Genomic DNA, 17,968 nt, shown 5'->3' with positions numbered 1-17,968 from the left:
CATTGGTTGACTTAGATTCGGGTGTTTGCTGTGCGGTGGATTTGAATTTTAGGGATTTGCTCTGACATTCGTTTGCGTCAAGTTTTTGTATGAGAGAAACTTAGTTTATAAACCTTCAGCTAGGCTAGACCTCTCTTTCTCCCCAAACCTTTGTTTTTAATAACCGGCCTGGCCTGTCTCTAATTTAATACCCGTCTCCAATAAACGTTTCTCTCCAAAAATTCGAAAAATACGAGGCGTTCATTATAGAATTTACGCTAACTGCGAAATATTCATGTGGGCGCGATTATTTATGAAAGCCAGTTGAATGCATCAGTAACAAAAACACCACATTTTTTCTTAAATTTCGGAGATTATAGAGCTAAATAACTATACATAAAACACCCAAAGCGTTATTTTTGTCATTATGTTAATTTTGGTATCATTGGTAAGCTTATAACTATTACAATATATATTTTAAATAAAAATATCAACCTTTTGACAGAAGAAAGTGAAAATGTGCAAAAAGTGAAAATGTTGCATCATCAAACATTTTCTTCTAAGGTCTTTCAAAATTTAATTTTGTATCAAACTTTGTAGTGCAGATGTAAAAATATAACATGCCCCAGGGTTTGTTGCCTATGCCAAAGCCTCTAGCGCTTACTTGACGGCTAAACAAGACCCTGGTATAGGCTGCTTTTCATAACCACTATGTTAGTCACTATAAATAATTATTGATTTGTGGCTCTGTTACAGTTTCTTTCACATGGCGAAGTATTCTGGTTGTTAATGTTTTTAAACGCTTGACTTTAAAAATGTTTTATTTTAAACCAAAATCATTTGTTCACATGAAACTATATTTTATAGTGATGAAATCTTTTAAGAAATATTATTTATAAACAAAATGTGGTCATGTGTGATTAGATAGAGCTGATTTTGTTGCAATAAGCTGATACATGGATAACCTAGCCCAACTTAGGTGGCTAGCTTTTCTATTTTAAAAGTCTTGTTCCTCCTTGGAAAAAAGTGTAAGTCTTAGGCATCTAGCTAGTTAGTTATATATTCAATAAAAAACCCAAACCAGAGCTAGCTTAGATAGTTGGCTAGCTAAGTATAAAATATGTTCTTAATGGTTGCGGAAGTGCTCCACTGGATTTGCTTAGCGACGTGTGTCAATACTACAAACCTCACCTGGCTGTGTAGCACGATTTACCTGCACTTAAGCGCTCAGCTCATCGTAATTACAATTTATGTCATTTTTGTTTTGTGTCAACGGGAAAAGAAAAAAATATAATTACACGAAAATAGAAAATTGCTGTTTAATAACTGAACAGAGTTGTAGCATGTATTGCCATGTTAGACCAGCGTAGGAAATCGAAATTTCTTTGGTGAAAGGTACAGCAATAAAACAAATTGTGGGAGGCACAAGTTTTTTCTCCTAAAATTTGCTATTAATGAATACTAATAAATATTAGCGAACATAGATAAATTAATACAATAATAAGTAAAGTGTTAAAATAATAAAAAGGTGTATTACACCCAGCTTCGCATACAAATTTTCATTAGAAAAGTTTTAATTTGCCGAAGGTTAGGGACAAATGACGAAACTAGAGAATATGGCAATTTCTTATAATATCTTTATTTTTTAAACTTTTAACATTTTTCCTTTGTGGTAACAAAAACCGAACTACATAACTGAAAAGGAATATGTATTATATTGTAGTGATTTGTTATATAAAATTAAAATTTTGGTAAAAATATTTAAAGGCTTGAAATGGTTGCACAAAATCTGAATAACAAGAGTGAAGTCGAGTGTCCTGGTCTGAAAATGGCTTAGCTTAGCTAAGTCAATAAACATCAAACACTGTTTTCTCTCTACGCTGTTAAATATGGGATGACATATCGCTTAAAATGATCTAAATATAGTACCGTTTCTCTTATTATCACAGAATTTCGTACGGCAACACGACTGAAGATGATGCTAACATTACTGTCTTTAAAAAACTCTTTAGTTTTATTCATCAAAGTAGATTTACTAAAGCTTGATTTTGTGTGACATTTAACACGTCCTTTTTTTAAATATTCCCCATACGCAAAGATGAATTTGTATTCCAAATTCTTTAAAGATTCCAGCAACGCTGTAAGCTTAGGAGAATAATTTGGATTTGGACGTTTTACCATCTTAAATGCTTCTTTTAAGTTGGATAACACATCTTTGCAGCCACATTAACACGAAGTGGTGATGAGCGTCGATCTACATTTGGTAGGAAACTGCAAACTTTCGAATGTCAGTCCAAATTCTTTTTGCTTTTCTTTAAAGATATCTGTTGAGTATGTTAGCCACACGCTTGTAGCAACATTTACTCACTGAGTTAATAATACACCGATTTGCATGATTCTAACTAATAATACTTCACTATACTTCTTTGAGTTTTAAACACAAAGATCTTGTGTGTAGCAAATGTTACAGGGAAAGGCTATTTTATACAAGCATGCCAAGATCCCTACATACTTCGTGAATATCGTCAGCTTTCTAAGGTTGAATAATGCATGGTCCTACAACAACCAAGCCATTATTCAAACCCACTTAACCATATCCTGAAGGAACGCCAAAATAAACGGCATGTATGGGAGAAACGGCATCCCTTTGTTATTTGTTTACACGCGCCAGTGCACAACTTTGGTACAAATTTGTTTTTCGAAATGCAAGAAACAGGAGATGTTTTGACACTAGAAACTTCTTTGAGTTTTGAGAATCATGACCTGATCTGTAGCAAATTACCTTACACGTTTTCTATGGAAACAGCCTGGAAGGTAAATTGGTGAAATTACCTGTGTTGTACGTTACCGAAATTATCTGTGTTGTACTTTACCGAGATTACCTAGATATGTCCAAGCAATATAACTTTGGCCAATAAGCTAATCCTTCATTTTCTCTTACTCAAGCCAAAGGATCTTCCAAAGAGAGAGCCTTTTCTTTGTACTCTTTCAGTAACAAACGTTCTCGATGTCCCTGAAAGAAGAGAAGTGAAAAAATGTGTAGTCAAAAAAACAAAAAAAGCTTGCAAAAGAAAAAAAAACGAGAACATAGCTTTTTGATACCACATACCTTATAAGAAAATGAAAATAAAGGATTTCTTTTTGGCCAAAGTATCGAATTAACGATTTAAAGATTTATTTCTAATACCCAAGTACTGTTAAGTGCATTCGCACCATATATATTAAAATCGTCACACGACTTGATCTCAAGCTCAGCTAAATTGCATTTTTGTGACATTTTAAACATTCACTTTTGATTTTTTCCATGTAGCAATTCAAAGTTTTACTCGAAATTTTTTCCCGGTTATTTTTGTGGTGTATTTTGAAGAACGAATTTTCATTTTGAAAAAGGTGTATTCACTAAAATAATTTTTCATATAAGTAAAATTATAAGCTTCAAAAACCAAATCTTGATCAGTTGGCAACATTTTTAGATTAGGCGGAGCTCCATGGCATATAATACACGTCTGCACCACATATTCGGAGAATGGCCGATGCTCATGAGGATATGAAAAAAATTGTGCTTGCTTTTGGTGTAATAAGTATAGTATTCCTCATTTTGCATAAGCAAGGCTAGACAGTTTTACAGTTTTCACAAGCAATAAAACTTCGACGTCGAGTGTACGTCATGACTAGCTACAACGAAAGCAACTGCAATGTATAAATTTTGAACAATAAAATATTTTACGTTAGCAGCTGAACGTAAGAAGAACTTGATTTTCCTTGCTAGAATGCCAGGTAGGACAGCTGCAGCTTTACCGGCTAGCCATTTTAGCATGTTAGGAATCCTCTCAAACTGTTTTCACACAAAGCGCTTACCACTACTACATCCAGTACTAGCCGCTGCATCAGCAGCACTGCCTCCATCATTCTTGGTCCAGGTGTTGCAGGTACACCAGACCTTTCTTCTGTTTCTTTACGCCCGCTGATGCCACCTATAAAATCTTCAACATTGCACTGAAATTTAACAAGGTAAGTTAAGAAGGTCCTGTGGAATGGTCTTGCTGCATGGGCATGACATTTAAAAAAATACTGCCCAGTAAGGTCATCACAATAAGAAAGGAGGATACTAGCCTTAAGGAAGACCTACAACTGCATAAGGTTTGAAAGGAGTAGTGGACGAAGTCTTTTACAATCCTAAAAGTAAATTGATTACTATACCCGTGAAAGTTGAGATAAGCAAACTTCACTCGCACGCGACCCTTACCAGGATCATTTCGAGTAAATCGTATAACAGCCCTGAATCTAACCTTAAGATTAGAAATTTTCACAATAAAAATTATGCTCTGCTTGGATTCTTAGCTTCCACTCGGTAAGATATTGTCTAGAATGTCTAAAGAATTTTGTGTGTGCCCAATGGAGAGTAAAAAAGGGACGACCTGTCACCTTTCATTGCTTGACGAATCTTTGACGAATTAAAATTTGCATCAGATGTTTCGATCATGCCAAGTGTCAATCTCAAAGGTAAACAACATGTGCAGTGGTGTCGATTATGCGAGAACGATTTTCGAAGTTCCAAATTCAAACTATGCGTTGAAAGTTGAATCTGCGAACATAGTAAGGTGAGAAGGCAGTGTACGAGCATTATATTTTAAGATTTAAGTGTCTTTTTATTATCCTGTTGGTCACCTAGTAGATATCATTAACCCTCAAACCTCATAAGGGGGTTTAGGGAAATGAGGGAGTAGTTTCCACAATTTTCTTGGGTGCAACAACGAAGTATTTCGAGGACAAAATAAAGCATAGTTTATTGAACACTTAGGCGGAAAAAATACGGTAAGGGCTGGCATATAGAACACATAATACCATCTTCAAACTGACATATGGAATCCAGTGATAAAAAAGCAAATTGGACATATCGAACTTTTGTGTGATCAGTCTAAAGATATGGTTAACTTTTATCAACAAAATTCGGAATAAGTGTGAATCACGTGTGGAAGAAAATGATAGTAACATCGATTTTTTTTTTCAAAGTAGTGAACGGATAGCATTAATTGCCTCTTGATAAAAAGAAAATTGGACTTACAGGTACTTAGGTCAGGTTAATAGCGTGACAAATGCAGTAGCCGATTATTTGAAATTTTACTTAAAAGAGGCGCCTGGTAATTAAACGTCGTTTGACACTACAATAATTAATTTAATTTATCGCGTTTATTAAAGGACGGAAGGCTGGGTGAGGGGCGCCTAATTTAAAAGAGGGATCCATGTAAAATATTTAGTGCTATTGTACGCCAGAGAAAGGTGTTCTATTTTAAAAACCATGATGCAATCCAGAATAAACTTTTGACCTTCCCAGAAAAAGACAATCTTCCTAGAGATTTTTGTTTGAGACGTATTTTGATGTCTGTGACAAACGTTAGGGATATTGTCCACAAAGAAAAAACGATTTAGTTGAAACGTTCATATGCCAACCTTTTTTCTAACGCACGCTGCTTTTTATTTAAATCAGGGGCAGGTGCTGGTAACGATGTTGCGTCCACGCTTCCAATATACAGCTTGATGATCCGAACAAGCGAAATGAGTTTAGTCTTTTCAGGGTTCTTAATATAAGAAAGTAAAATTTTCAAATAAGCGCCCAGTTTCTCAAGGTAGTTTTCGATTAAGCGCCCCCTTTTATCAGGTGGGCGCTTATTCGAGGAGGGGCGCGCTTAATAAGTGCTGGGCGCTCATTGAACTTTAAGGAAATTAACTGGGCGCTTATTCAAAAGGGGGAAACTTAAAAAATGCTGGGCGCTTAATTGCATCATTGCGACGGTATCCGTAGCCCGGGTTTTTCTGGGTGGGCGCAGTGTCAGTCGTTACTACTGCAGCCGCCCTAGTCTTCGGCACTACAAAATAGACATAGAGTTCAAAGTCCACGAAAAGACGCGATTGACCAAACCATATTTCGGTGGAGGGTAAGTAACTCAATTTCATAATTAACTATTATTTTAATTTAAAATCCTTTTAATTTAAAATTCGATTTCTGAGGGTCTTAACAACATTTAATGTTTATAGCAACAGTTCAAGCAAATTGAGCTAGCTGTTCACTTGATTACTAAAATAAGGCCTTTGGTCTGTTGGCAATGTGTTTTTCTTTCTTTTTATTCACACATTTTATCATATGTTTAGTTTCATAATATATAAAGGTTTGTTTTGCATTTATGCATCTATGTTTTATGATTTTTGTATAATCAGTTTAGCGACAATATTAGGCAATTTATAACAGTGTCAGTTAAGAATATCCTAAGAATATGTTCAACCTAGATTGTTTGTTCTAAATATAAAAAGAATTTGCCGATAGCTATAAAGCAACTTATAGCAATCTTTATTTTATTAAAACGGCTACAGAACGGTTGTTGGATTTCGACTTTCGTGACTTACACGAAAGTCGAGCTTGTTAAATTGAAATATAACACTTACAGTGAGTTTGATCCTGTCCAACTAGATTGATACTTTGGTGATACTTCTGTTGATATAAACTCAGCATCCCATGCAGCTGTATGAGTTAGATAACTATTAATGAGAAGATACAACTATCAGAGCTGAAGGCAGCGAAAAACAAAAATGGTTATTTTTCCGGCATGTATGTAATTTTCAGACTCGAACATATAGATATAACTAGAGTTTTTATCTTCTCCAGCCTTGGTCATGTTTTCATCAAGAATGAGTCTTGCTGAAATATTTCTTTGCAATATACTTTTGGGAAAAAATATTGAACCAGCGAGCAAAGTGCACTAGTCTGTTCATTGCACAAAACGCGTTTGCCGGATTTTTAATATGTGCGTGGGATATACGGAATGTGAGCATTTTAACTGGTTCATAGCCCTTTTAATGCATTATATATTTTCAGGACATAGACATGCTAAAAATATAATTAAGAATACCGGGGATAGTGTTTCTCAAGAAAGTTAGGAACTTTTTTGTAAGAATATATATATATTAAACAATGGGTCAAAAGTTTAGATTATTCTAAGAATATATCTACCCTTGATTGTTTGTTCTAAATATAAAAAAATTGCCAATAGCTATATATAGCAATATTTAGCAAGTTTTTAGGCTACAAGGATTGTATTTGTCAAGAAAGTTAGGAACTTTTTTTGTAAGAATACATTCTAAACAATGGGTCAGAATATCCTAAGAATATGTGTAAGCTTGATTGTTTGTTTAATATGAAAATTTTTATGATGCACAAAATTAATCAGAGGTTTACTTTTTTATTGCATATCAAACAAACTGAACTTTTTTATGTCCAAAGCAATGTTGTTGCATACAGTAGAAATTCGCATTAAAAATAGTAACTTTTAGATGGCCTTATTTTTTTTAAATATGTCTTTTGAGGTTATAGTTATGCTAAGAAAATATTAAAAATAATATACTATTCTTATAAAAATTTACATAAGCTATACAAAGTAATTTTGCCGTTGTTACTCTATTTAACACTACAGACTGGGTGATTCAGTGTTAATGTTGTTATAAAAAACCTAAACATAAAAACTAAACTTAAATCAATGTTTTCATCTGTTACATTACAACGGTTTGAAAAATATTCAATTCTTAAATTCAAAAAACGCTGCATTGTTATCTTCTTTGATTTTATGCATGATTTTGTTGATTATAAGTTTGGGTCTGTAAGGCAAATTGTTGTTTTAATATTTTGTGTTGAAATATTTCGGTAGACAATTAGACAATTACATAGACAATTACTAATAGAATCACTTGGTGGTGGAGTTTTAATTGTGTTAAACCAGTATCATTGGTAATTCCTATATTGTCTTCAGTTAAGGTTCTGTTCCATAGTGTTGAGTTGAATCAATCACACTAATTTAGCGTTGCGTTATATACACAGGAAAGAACTATTGCAAAGATGACCTACAGGACAATTGTTAAATATTGGAAAAAATCCTCTGAATGTTACAATGATGACTGATATATCAATGAAGATAGAGTTTTCTATAAAAGAAAAGACAGTGGAAAATGGCATGGACCAGGCATTGTAATTGAAAAATCACATTACAAGACACAGAAAGGAATACTGAAGTGACAACTACACAAGTAAACAATTGCATTCCACTTGAATGCAATGATGTTTTTGGTGAATGTGTTGGTGCAGATGATGTTTTTGGTGAATGTGTTGGTGCAGATGATTTTGACAGTAAAAATACAGAAGAACCAGAAAATGAGAAAACAACAAATTTACAAACAACAAAAGAAACAACATCAGACGGTGCCTCAATGAATGAAATCACAAAAGTTGTGGACAAAAATCATTTACAAGCTAACTCCCGACAAGGAGATTGGTCCACAGCAGAGTTGGAAAAGTGAGCAAAAAAGGAAAAGAAGGCAGACAGTATGGTAGCTGTTTAAATGCCAAAATGAAGACACAGGTGAAATAAATTGGTTAGATTTCAAAAGATGTGTAAGTAACTGGCAACCTGTTGTTGAGACAAACGAAACTGAAGAAGTACTGTTATCGACTCAAGCAACTGTTACAGATGAGCTCCTAAATGCAAAGTATAAAGACTTCACCAATTGGAGGACAACAAAGTTTTCTCCACCATAGAAGATAAGGGTCAATCTGTAATATCCACAAGATGGGTGGTCACAACAAAGAACATGGGGATACAAAACAGTTAAAGGTCGTTTGGTTTCAAATAAGAAAAGGTAAAAAATCCCCAACTTTATCAAAAGAAAGTCTTCGCATTGTACTTACGATGTTAGCAACCTACGAATGGGAATGTCACACCTTAGATGTCAAGACCGCATTTCTTCAAGGCAACCAGATTGACAGAGAGATTATCATAAAGCCCCTAAAGGAAGCAAATCAACAGGTGTGTTTTGGAAACTAAATAAAGTTGTATACAGCCTTGCTGATGCTTCAAGAGCTTTGTATCTACGTGTGAAGGAAGAGCTAATCGGCTTGGGGTTGATAATGTCTTTATTTGATTAGGCATTATTTTATTGGATTCAAGATGACTGCTGCCAAGGACTGATTGTAATATATATTGATAATTTTCTGTGGGGAGGATTCCATGATTTTCAAGTGAAGGCCATTTCGTCTATCAGAGAAACTTTTCTTATTGGATCTGAAGATTACTCCAATTTCAAGTATGTTGGTGTCAATATACAACAATCTAATGGTTTTATTAACAATGACCAAAAGAACTATGTGGCAGGTATGGAACTGGTGAAGATGAAAAACACAACAGACAGACATCAACAACTATCACATGAAGAACAATCAAACTTCCGATGCATATGTGGACAACTAAACTGGATGTCATCACAATCAAGGCCTGATATTTCTTTTGATGTGTGCCAGCTAAGCAGAAAACTAAACTATGCAGTAGTTGATGATGTTATGAGAGCCAATAAAGTGGTAAAGAAGTTGAAATTGGATGCCAACATTTCCATGAAATTTTGGAAGCTTAGTTTCCATTACAACTGATCTTATATTCTGATGTTTCATTTGGGAACCTTCAAGATGGCAGCTCTCAAAGTGGAATTTTTATTTTCCTGAAAGGTGTTGAGAATTTTATGGTGCCTATAACATGGCAGTCTAAGAAAATTAAGAGGGTTGCGAGTAGCACTCTTGCTGCTGAGACACTTGCTCTTGTTAATGGTATTGATTCATGCATATGGGTGAAGAATGTGATAAATTAAGTGTTGAATACTAATCTAGAAGGCATCTTATGTCATACAAATAACAAATCATTATTCGAAGCTGCCCTTTCAACAAAGTCTTTGGAAGACAAACGGTTAAGGGTTGATATGTCTTAACTTAGACAGAGTATCAATCAGAAAAAGATTGAATTGAAGTGGATTTCTACCAAACATTAGTTAGCAGACGTATTAACAAAACAAGGAGCAAATAGCACACTCTTAATGAATGTGCTACAGAGGGGTCATGAAGAATAATAGTGAACAATTAAATGTTAAGTTTTGAAAATTTGAATATTTTGCTTAAAAATTAAAGTTTCTTTTAGTTTTTATCTTTTAGAATTTTTATGTTTAAATTCCACACAAATAATCACACGAAGAAAGAGAGATACATGTAGTGATGACTTAACCAAGACCAGTACAGTAGAGGGTTTTGGTGAAAAGCCAGTTTTGCCCCTAGACCACTGTACTAAGCGAGTTGGAGTTGCTATAAGTTCCTCTCACATTCCAATAACCAACTGAAAGCCACACAAAAAGAAAATAGAGGGAGATTGTTGATCTTCTATCTAGGCGATTTCTAATAACAATCACTTGTTGGTGGGGTTTTAATTGTGTTGTAATAGTATCATTGGTAATTCCTATATACATATAAAAATATATATACAATATTCAAGTTTTCATATTTCTCTTTTATGTGTTTTCAGCTATTAATTTTTTATATTTTTAGTATAATTTTGTAAGGTTTGTCGTATGCAATAGACTGAATAGCTTTTTGCATGACTTATCAAAAATGTTGGGTTTTTTTAATGTTTGGTGTTCTTTTTTTCCCAGGTGTACTTCTGGAATGGCAAAGCAAGTATATAGTTTTAGCGTATTCCGCTTTTTACGTAACGGTTGTTAGACACTTTGGATTATTTTAGACATTTTATTTTATAAATTTTTTTTTGTTTGTTTGTTGCACATGCTTTTATTTTTAGACGTTTTGTTTCAGCGATTATAAGTATAGAAAAATGCAGATTTTAAGCAACATTGATCCCAGGACTTTTTCTCTTTTTGCTGTTATGTTATGTAAAAGAGACAAAAATTGTAATAAAAAATATGGTTGGTCAAGTGACACTAGCACCAGATATTTGTGGCGTCCGCTTAATATTAATAAATTAAACGGTCTTGCTCCACCAAAAATTTTTCGCTGCCTGCTATGTAAATTGACTTATGATAGAACTTTAGATTTTATGTTGGTGATGTGATGTAGTGATCATGTACCTACTCTATTCCAGTTATTTTTTAAGGGGGGCAAAATTATGGTCCATGTGTTATTAATGGCCTGCGTTGTAAGAGCTGGCAAATAAAATGGCTGAAAAATAAAGAAAAAAAGGTGGGCTTGCCTTAACCTTTTTCATTAAAAGTATGATAAATGAAAACTAGTTTGCGAATTGTTACTGTGTAGTCAGAGTTTATAATTTTCTTTAAAAAATATCCTCATTCTCCGGTAAAATGCCTTTGTTGAAAGTTCAAAAGCATAGCCATTGTATACAGAATTATTTTAAAGTAGCTGGAAGTAGGTAGCTGGAAAAAACAATGGGAGACTTAAGAAATTAAACTACCTTTATTTCCAGTTTTATAAGTAAATTTTAGACCTTTAAATTTTTAGGGAAGTCATAACTCATTCTTTATTTAAAAATAAATTAAAAAAATGTATATATATATATATATGCTAATCATTTTAAATATATACAAGAAATTACCTAATTGCCCGTACATATTGCCATTAATGTAATCATCATTCTCGGGTTGACGTCCGTTTTCCATGCTAGCATGGGTTGGACGGGGTATATTAATGACTCTCTTCCAATCTGATGTAGACTGTGTTAGATCAAACTCAACCTCCTCTGTATCAAGTTTTTCTCGGTCTGCCTCTAGGCTTTGCCCCAGGAACTATCAAGTCTCTACACTTTCTTACCCAATTATCCTCCGTAATATGGCTATATAAGTTGCATTGTATAAGTTCCATGGAATGTATACTTTTTTTAAACTTTTTTAATAGTTGGGGGTCTGGCACAACTTTATTTTCTGGCATAATAAATTACTTTTTTAATAAATATATAGATACACTAGACAATGTTCGCATGTAAGATGATTAAGTCAAGTCAAAGGTTTGCTGTTTCAACTGGCGCTTCAAGTTTCACTACTAAGCTTAAACCTCGGAACGGGCAATCATTAAACTTGAAAAGATGTGCTTGGACTGCTGTCGAACTTAACCGTGATCCAAAAGAGTTGCGATCAAAATGGCCAAAAGCATCTTTTGATGTAGACAAAATGACTGCTTTGATTGACCATGATAATCATGAGATGAGAAAGGAGATGAGAGAGTTTCTCAGTGATCCTGTGTTTCGACCAGAGTACAACATTAGCTTACAAGAGGAAAGAGAGGTTTGTAGCATTAGCATGTTCCGTGTTTTATGTATTAAATTTTAAAAGTTTGGAAATTAGCTTCAAAACTGTTTAATGACTTCGTAGTTTTGTAGTTTTTATTTATGTTTGGGTGATGTGACACACTTGACATTTTAAAGCTTACATGTGTCTTATATGCAATTGTTTGGTTGCAGAAAGAATGAAATAAAGTCTTCTTTTCTCAGTTTTTTCTTCAATTTGCCTTGTGTGGTTCTTTTAAAGTTATCAGACAATTTTTTTTTCATAGTCATATAGTTTAAAAATTTTTAACTGGAACATTTGATTGATTTTCTAGGTAGCTCTGCAGCGCTTGCAAAAGATTTGCGACAAAGGGTATATCTCAGTGCTTGATTTTCGCGACAATCCGTTGAAAATATTTGCAGCTCATGAGTTGGCCAGTATTGTGGATCCAGCAATGTCAACAAAAATGACAGTCCAGTTTAATCTGTTTGGTGGCACTGTTTTAAAACTTGGTACGGAACGTCATCACAAGAAACTTTTAAAAGGAATCGACTCATTGCAAGATGTAGGGTGTTTCGGACTGACAGAGCTTGGGTAAGATTGGCCACGTTTTCCTAATTTTGAACAAGCTATCTTCTAGGAGAGCATCATAGTTTTTATTCCTTTAAATTAAAGGGGAACTGCGTGCAAAAAATATTTTTTGATATATTGTCAAAAATGGGTAATATATGTAAAAAAATAAGAAAGTGCAACTTAATTATGTCTGTTTTTATCTCAATAAAAGCAATTTCTTTGCCAGAAATATCCTTTTTTTTAACGGGCTGCGTAAAAACAAGAAAACTGGAAATAGTATCAAAAATGACGTTGCAAAGTGCGACATGTAGCAAGCCGCAGAGAGAGGCCTCCAAGAAAACACATTGAAAAGAAGACATTACGATTTGTTATAACTTATTTTTTAATAAACAAGAAGCAAAATAACTAAGCATATATAAAAAATAAATCTTTCTTTTTCGTCAAAAACAACAATATTTCTGAAATGAATAAACAGTCTTCATAAAGAAAGTAAATGTTTTCAAACACTTTTTGATGCATTGTCCCTCTCCCGTTGAACCGTTATAATTTTAAAAAAGGAAATTGTATGGACGAAGGAGAACAGTAGCCCATCCTTTTTTTATATTTTTAGTGTGATGAAAGTTTGCATATTAAATGAGAAACAATTCAGGGGGTAAAAGGGACAATTTTTTAGTCTCTGAAGTAAAACTTTGCTTATGAGTTGTGAGCAAAAAGATAATCATAAGTGGCAAGCAGGACGAAAAATTAACTTTAAAATATCAAATTTTAAAATGGAAGAAGGTAATAAACTTGTGAAACAATATTAGTAAAATAAAAGTGAACGTAAATTATACAATGGCGTGGACTTGAAGACCAGTGACTTTTTTTACATTCAAGAAATCAAGATGAACTTTGTCTCACTATCATATCCCTTTGGAAACAATCGCCAGTGAAATGTTTTGAGCAGATGTAAAAAACAGAACCTTTTGTTAAAGAACTATCTCTTTTAATCGCTTGCAATCATTTTTTACGAAGTGTGTTGTTCGATTTTTCTTAACGTATCCTATGAAAACTAAGCTATTTGTTAAACGTGCAGCGACATGTACAACCGAAAGCTGTGCAACTTGGCATATTTAGCATAAAATAAGATGGAATTGCGAGTAGCTATATTTGTCAAAACTATAAACGATTTACAAATTTGCTACTTTATTAGACCAGTCACTTCATAAAATTGCGCTTTCCACACTTTGTAACGTCACGCATCACGTTCGTCCCAGTTTTTTTTACGGAATTGGGATTTGTAGCTCTATTTTGGGGTGATAAACTTCGTATTCTTGGCACTTGGTATAGGTGTTGCGTACAGAAGTATTTGCACAAACTGATATATACAGGCAAAATTCATGCAAAAATATGTTAAAAAACTAGTTACCGACTGGTGGTTTTGTGGTAGAGCGTTAACTCTGTGACCAAGCCATGCCAAAGACTATTAAGTGTAAATCTATCCTTTATGCTTAACATTCAGCCTGAGAATAGGATTGATATTATTTGAGCGGCTGTTGTAATTACACGCCCTCTGTAGCTCAAATTGAAGGTTTAAATACACTAGGGCCCTCTTTTCAGGACCGTCATCAATCAGCAGCATTAGAATCTGAGGAGGGTAAATAATCGTAGTAATTAAACTAATTATGAAAATTTCTAATTTTACTTGACTGATCCTGAAAACGCAAGTTTCGTGCAAACTGATAAACATTGACCGATATAAAAAAAACTGTCAATTTAAACCGATGGCTTTTTTATTCTTTTTTGTTTTATTTTACTGGTATGTTTTTATATTCTGGTAGTTATGGCAACAATGCGGTAGAAATGGAAACCACAGCTGTGTATGACAAAGCCACGAAAGAATTCATCATAAACACACCTACACCACTGGCTCAGAAATATTGGATCACTAATGGAGCCATCCATGCAAAACACTGTGTGGTGTTCGCACAATTAAAAATAGGCGGTAGGTCTCAACCGAAATTGTTTCATTCAGCTTCTTAGTTAATTAATGTAGACTCTGGCAGTTTAATTGAAATATACTATTTTGATAGGCGTAAAACTCATAGTACAAATTGTTTTACCCAATGTGACATTTTTTGGGCAACCTGAGATAACTTCAGTTGGGAAGGGAAATGGTGTTTTATAAGATAGCTTTTTCGCGAAATTAAGTTGTCAGACAAAAGTTGACTATAAAATATATTTTTATAAAAAAGCGTAAACATTCTGATGGGCTCAATTTCTAAAAGATTAAATGCATAAAATAATGGTTAGGGATATTTATAACCTTTTTTACTAATGGAAAGAATGTGGCACGTCAGCATTTTTTTAAAGCAGGAACTTACATTTTGTAAGTTCTTATGCCTGTTTATTCGTGTTTTAGACGTTGACCATGGCATACATGGTATACTTGTTCAAATCAGAGACGATAACTTGAAACCACTGCCTGGAATTACAGTGGAAGATATGGGATACAAGATGGGCGTAAATGGCGTGGACAACGCCAAACTCAGTTTTGATAATGTTCGAGTGCCAAGAGAAAATTTATTGAATAAATTTTCTGATGTGGCGGAGGATGGAACCTTCACTACTGATATCAAAAGCAACCGTGGTCGCTTTTTAACGGTAGCTGATCAATTGCTTTCCGGACGATTGTGCATAGCTGCCATGTCGCAAGGCGGTGCCAAAACTGCATTAGCAGTTGCCTTACGGTAGGTGCTTTATTCTATATATACTAGTCACTGGCCGTGAAAAAAATCCACGGCCCGTTCGTCCTTTTTACACTTATTGCGTGCGTCTCGCTACTTGCGGTACCATTTCGCGTGACAGACAGACAGACATATATGGGTATTATAATCTAAATATACCTAAAGTATGTCTAACAGTGTTGGCCAAAGGTTTCTTTCTGCGTATCAGGGTAAAAATTTTAAGCTTTCAAAGTTTAGGCTGCAATTAATCTTCAATGTGCTAAATTTTCATGGACTTTACAGAGTTTATAAGCTTATAAAAAGATGTTGTAAGAGCAGCCAGTTTTACATTTCTATACAACTTGATTTTAGGTATTCGGCAACAAGACTGACTGTAGGTCCAAAGGGTAAATCAGACACACCGATATTGAGCTACCAACTTCAGCAGCGTGCTTTGATACCACTATTAGCAGAAACTTACTGCTTGAACATCGGATTGGATTATGTAAAAGATAGGTGGGCGTTCCAAGCTGCTGATGGATCCGAACATGCTGATGTTGTCACAATGTGTTGCGTCATTAAGCCTCTGTGTGGATGGAATGTGGAAAATGTTGGAACTATCTGTCGCGAAAGAACCGGTGGACAAGGATTCTTGTCTGTCAATCGTTTAGGAACTGTCATCACGTCCTCCCATGCTTCGATGACTGCGGAAGGAGACAACTGCGTGTTGATGCAAAAGGTTGCTAAGGAACGGTTGACATCATACACGAAGTCTGATCTTATGACGATGTGGTTATCGTCGAAATTTAGCACTGGTATTTTATCGCGACCAAACCTTAACAGCATTGATTACTTGCATGGCTTGTTGAAAAAAAGAGAAGACTTGTTGTATTTAGAACTGGGCACGAAGATGGCAAAAGCCGGAAGAGCAAAACTATTCGAAACATGGATGTACGAATCCAGTGATCTTGTTCAACATGCTGCGCATGCGTATGGTGAACGGTTGGTGAGCGAAGTGTGCACTAAAACTCGGCTTTCGGCAGATCCGTCATTACGAGATATTTTATTAAAGCTGCATCATCTATACGTGATCACAATTTTAGAGCGAAATCTAGGATGGTTTGTCGGTGAGCGACTTCTGCCTGCGTGGGCGGCTAAAAAAGTTCCAGAAGTTGCTCGCGAATTGTGCAAAGAGATTGCCCCTCAATCGCTTGCGCTTACGGACGCTTTCGCGCTGACAGACGACATGTTGTCAGCTCCAATTGCTCTGGATTGGATTAAGTACAACGAATATGACAATCAGGGAGAATTAAAATCAAAATTATAAATTTCGTATGCTGTGGAGCCTGATTTGACTTAGCCTGCCTATTTTTTCCCAATAATAGAGTGTATTTTAAAATAATAAAACAGAGCCTTACTTTTACAAAAGCAGCGGTTAAACCTTTAAATCAAATTTGTAATTTCTTTTTTGATTCTTTCTTCTTGCATTTGGTGGTAATTATTTGGCAGAAGCCAAGCATTCTCTTTCTTATATCCTATTTTTTCCACTAATAGAGTGTATTTTAAAATAACACAATACGCATAATCAAAAAGTAATTTGTCTTTGTGAAAGAAATACTTTTATGACTTTTTGAAAAACATACTGGCTCAAAAACTTCCTTTTCTTCTAACTACAATAACCCTACACACAGGCAGTTGAATAAATTAATCAGTTAATTTGTATGTAAATTTATGCTATTTCTGTAATTATTTTCATAATTATATGTTGTTTAACCACGAAATATTTCTTTACGCCACCCCTATGACTGTTTGTTGTCAATAATGTGGTTGCTTGTCGATAGTCGGTGAAAAAAATGTGGACTCGAAACCGTTGGTATACATATTCAGTCGATAAAAATATTAGGCACCTGTGGAAACACAAAATTCTACAAAAGTATCCCTTTTTGATGACTAATTATTTGAAATATTTGTTAAATTCTAACAATGTAAAGTATATACGAAGAACCTATAACAAACTAGGCAGTACCCGTGGAAAACTCACGCGATTACCCGTCCCGTTTATACCACAATGTTACTTGCGGTACCTGAATTGAACACTCCGTTAAGCTTTTCCAACAAACGTTCGAATCAAGTCATTTACTGGTATTCATTTTTATTTCGAAAAATCCACGGCCGGAATAAACATGCTAAAGACGGGTGCAAATGCGTCACTGTTCATCAAACTGTTTGATGAAAATTTTATCAAACTGCGTATAATTCGTCAAAGACGTTTTATCAAAACATTCGAAATGATTGAAGGCCTATTTATTTACAAAATTTCAAAATGGCGACTGATATGGCGAAACGTCTGGTATTAAGTGAGCTTATGGATTCTGATGATCAAAAGCCACATCGAGGAAAAACACGCAGCTGGATAAAACGAAGAAATGAAAAGGGATACATTGTAAAGGAACTAAAAGCCTTGGCTTTATCATCAACCTTTAGCTTTAGTTCTTTTTTGTTTTTAGCAGCCGTTTTCTTCTTCTCTTTCTTTTTGTTGGCAAACAAATTGCCATTTTTGATCTCCGTTTCACCTTCTAACGTTGCCATTTTGTCTTGTTCAACGTTCAACGAATGACCGA

At 34.6% G+C, this 17,968-nt stretch overlaps 1 protein-coding gene across 1 annotated transcript; it reads left to right on the top strand.

Moving 5' to 3' along the window:
- Positions 1-5,757: 5,757 nt before the first annotated feature.
- LOC130640800 (uncharacterized) lies at positions 5,758-17,128 on the top strand. The gene is made up of 6 exons (XM_057447358.1): positions 5,758-5,915; positions 11,764-12,087; positions 12,404-12,663; positions 14,463-14,626; positions 15,044-15,371; positions 15,720-17,128. The coding sequence occupies exons 2-6, from the start codon at positions 11,776-11,778 to the stop codon at positions 16,672-16,674; spliced, it is 2,019 nt and encodes a 672-aa protein (XP_057303341.1). The 5' UTR covers positions 5,758-5,915; positions 11,764-11,775; the 3' UTR covers positions 16,675-17,128.
- The last annotated feature ends 840 nt before the right edge of the window (positions 17,129-17,968 follow it).

This window comes from Hydractinia symbiolongicarpus, chromosome 4 (genome assembly GCF_029227915.1).
Source record: "Hydractinia symbiolongicarpus strain clone_291-10 chromosome 4, HSymV2.1, whole genome shotgun sequence".
Classification (NCBI taxonomy): Eukaryota; Metazoa; Cnidaria; class Hydrozoa; order Anthoathecata; family Hydractiniidae; genus Hydractinia; species Hydractinia symbiolongicarpus.
The sequence above is the reverse complement of the archived record's forward strand: the minus strand, read 5'-3'. Positions and strand labels throughout refer to the sequence as shown.